Source organism: Phaseolus vulgaris, chromosome 9 (genome assembly GCF_051622355.1).
Source record: "Phaseolus vulgaris cultivar YP4 chromosome 9, ASM5162235v1, whole genome shotgun sequence".
In the NCBI taxonomy this organism is placed as follows: Eukaryota; Viridiplantae; Streptophyta; class Magnoliopsida; order Fabales; family Fabaceae; genus Phaseolus; species Phaseolus vulgaris.
In genome coordinates this window covers 35,787,941-35,791,570 of record NC_143506.1, presented here as the reverse complement: position 1 = coordinate 35,791,570, position 3,630 = coordinate 35,787,941, and the positions used below count along the sequence as shown (strand labels likewise).

General features: G+C 27.6%; 1 protein-coding gene across 1 annotated transcript; it reads right to left on the bottom strand.

Moving 5' to 3' along the window:
* Positions 1-2,089: 2,089 nt before the first annotated feature.
* On the bottom strand, positions 2,090-2,699 carry LOC137821052 (auxin-responsive protein SAUR78). The gene has a single exon (XM_068625466.2). It carries the CDS (start codon positions 2,610-2,612, stop codon positions 2,250-2,252), a length of 363 nt encoding a protein of 120 aa, XP_068481567.1. The 5' UTR covers positions 2,613-2,699; the 3' UTR covers positions 2,090-2,249.
* Between the last annotated feature and the right edge of the window lie 931 nt (positions 2,700-3,630).

Sequence of the window (3,630 nt, the reverse complement as noted above, 5' to 3'; positions counted from 1 at the left end):
TTTACGAAATTGTCATCGCGCTTTTTGCTACAACGGGTTCCTATAAAGTGTTGTTACTCATAGTCGTGGTTAAGCGTTTTTGTACTAGTGAAGACCACTATTTTGACGACTGTGTGGTGCAAATTTTGGATGTTTTGAATGCTTTCTGCGAGACGTGAATATTATTGGTGGTTCATCAGTGCATTTGTGGTTGTTTTCCGATGATTCCTCACTGTTTTCGAATACGCGTTTCTTGAGGAGAAGAAAGGTGATGTTCATGTTTTTGTTTTTACTTCTAGAATTTGGTTTGCAAATTTTTCCCAAAAAATGGCTTTTATATTAATTTTTCAAAATATGTTTCTCGAAGGTTTCTGCGATATCTTTCTAGATTAGGCATTATGGACTTCATAACTAGTATTCTGAATTTCCAATTCCGAAATAGGTTTTCCATTATCAAAATCTCTTCCAAATTTAAAGTTCCAAAATGCAAATAACCATCTTCCATAACATCATTTTCATAATGATTTTCTTTGAAGAACTACAAAATATTCACAAAAAATTTCGAAATCCGATTTTTGAAAGGTACTATCTTTGCGGTTTCATTCATATTTAATTATTCATTTTTACTTGAATCACCTAACACAAGATTCAAATCACAACCACAACCTTCGATGCACCTTGTCGAATTGTCTCCATTTCCACTTCAATCCACTAGCACCCGACTCCTACCTTCACACTTTTTTCAAATAAAAAATTTAAGGGTAATTTAGAAATTTCAAAAAACTATATAGTAAAGACCTTTCATAAATGGTTTCAAATCCACCTTATAATTTTATTAATGATTATTATCCACACTATCCCTTCCGTGCTATGTTTTGTTTTCCATTTAATTCCATTAGATAGAACATTTAACACTACAAGAAAATCATTAAATAGAAATCAATTTTTAGATACCAAAATAATTAGTTGCAATAGTAACTAAATTAGAGACCATTTTAGGAACTAAATAAATTTTTGGTTTTTAAATTAGTTTCTATTATTGTTAATTAGTTTCTAAATTGGTATCTAATTAACAACCAAGGTTTTAACTACCAATTATTTAGATTCTAAATTTGGTAGCAAAAACTTTGGTTGCTAATTAGATAAAAATTTAGAAACCATTTAACAATAATAGAAACTAATTTAGAAACCAAAAATTTATTTAGTCCCTAAAATGGTTTCTAATTTAGTCACTATAACAACTAATTATTTTTTGTTTCTAAAATTGGTTTCTATTTCATGATTTTCTTGTTGTAGTGTAAAAGTTAACCTTTAAGTTGTTAAAATGAAATCTTATTTCATACCTCATTTATATTATTATTATTATTATTAAGAATAATAATGTTATTATTATTATTATTAATGATATGTTGGTATAGGGAATGGAATTCAATTTCCATAAGTAGAACATAAAATTAATAATTACTATACTAGAAAAGTTTCTTGTTATATTAAATTTGTATTATTTTATTATGATAATTATTATAATTATGCAATATTATTGTTATTAAAATTTTATTATTATTACTATTATTATTGTTAATAATATTATTATGATTGATGATAATAATAATAATATTAGTATTATTAATATTATTATTATTATTATTATTGTCATTAGTATTATTATTAATTTTAATTTTAATTTCATTATTATTAATTTTAATTTTAATGTCATTAAAAAAACTAATAATAGTATTAAGAATATTAATAATAGTAATAATATAATAATAATATGATTATTAATCATATTAATATTAATTATAATAATAAGATTGTATTGATATAATAACCATATTTATATTTGTGACCACTTTATGTCATAGTTGGTGGTATAAATAATTAAATCTTTTATAAATATAATATTTAATAGTCCTTAAATCCTACTTGTATAAATATTTTTTTTTTATATTTAGACAATAATTATATATATATATATATATGTGTTACTTAATTAGTTTTATGTTGTCTAAAATAAAAAACATGTAAAGTAAAAAATGGTGTGATATGTAGGTGTTGTTTAAAGTAAAAAAAAAATGTAAAATAAAAAATGGTGTAGTGATATGTGGTGGAGGATGAGAATTTGTGATATGTAACATTATTAAAATGAAAATATTTTGTTGTGGTTGATGAAGATGAACACCAAACACCAGCACAAATTCACAATTACAATGGCAATTTGAAAAACTCTTTCACTGGAACGCTCTCCGATGTTACCGAGGGAGGAACAATCAGCAGGCGTAAAAATCGGCGAGTTCGTCGAGCGACTCAGGTTGAGGATCGGCGTTGTGGAGCATCCAGAGCAAGTGTTCGAACAGAACAACCTCGCAAGCCACGTTGATGCTCTCCTCCTCCTCCTCCGAGCTGCTGTCGCGGGACCGGTCCACCAGCTCCCGGAACAGCGGGTGTTCGACAACCTCCGCGCTCACCAGGTACTGCCGCCGCATCTTGCCGACGTAGACGGGGCGGAGCGAGGAGGAGTCGGCGTCGGTGGCTACGACGGAGGTGACGGTGGCTTGGCTGTGTTTGGTGGTGAAGGAGTTCCATTTCTTGAGCACTGACTTGAGCTTGGTTAGTTTTCCTCCTTTGGACATGGTTGAGTTAGGAGGTTGGAGAAGAAGGATATGTGAGAAGAGAACGTGAAGGGGTGTTCTATTCCTTCCTATTAAAAGGGAGAGGGAAGGGTAAAATTGTCATAACGGATTTAATTAAGAATTCGGAATTCAAAAGTGGCCAACATGAAAGCTTGGCGTTTGGACTTTGGACTTTCGTTGCTTTCTTCAACTCTTCTTCATGCATTCTTTATCTCTTCTTGCTTTCTTTTCGGTTCTTTATTACTTTCTTTTTCTTTCCTAAATTTAAGTTTTAATTATCTCTTAAATAGGATTTTTATTAAAATGTTTTATTTTATTAAATATTTAGGAAAAAATTATTTTATTTTAATTATTTTATCATTTGATTTTATGGTCAATAAAACTATAAATTTATTTTATTTTTCATTTTTTTATTTTTCCTTTTTTATCTCTTTTAATCTCTGAGTCCAGGAAAGAAAAGAACAAATTCAACGTGAAATTAGAAAGAAATCAAACGAGTAGATGGGTAAGTTATACATGAAAAAACATTTTTAACAAAAAATATTTTATTAATATAAAACAATTTTTTTCATAAAAAAAATTAAAAATATTCAAATTTATGATATTCTTAAAATTAAGGAAGTAGGATTACTTTTAATACTGTTTAATTAGTTTCAACTTCTATTTTAATTTGTGTTTATTAGGAGCAATTTGAAGTTGAAAGTGACATTATAGTTCATGTTTTCCTTATATAACACAATTTTCCAATGAATTGAGTTATTAATAAGGTATGATTTGTATCATTAACTAGTATGACTTTCAATATTATTTTTAATTGTAAGAAATTTACACTATCAGACTATTCTTGCTAAATTAATCATTATTAATAACCTTTGTTTTAAAATCTAATTAATTTCCTTTTACGAAATTACTATAAGAATTTACACCCGTTACAGATGAATTTTTGTTTTTAATCTTTAAGGTGTCACTTACCATAAGACATTTAGACTTTGCATCAAATATTAATTCTTTTTTTGTT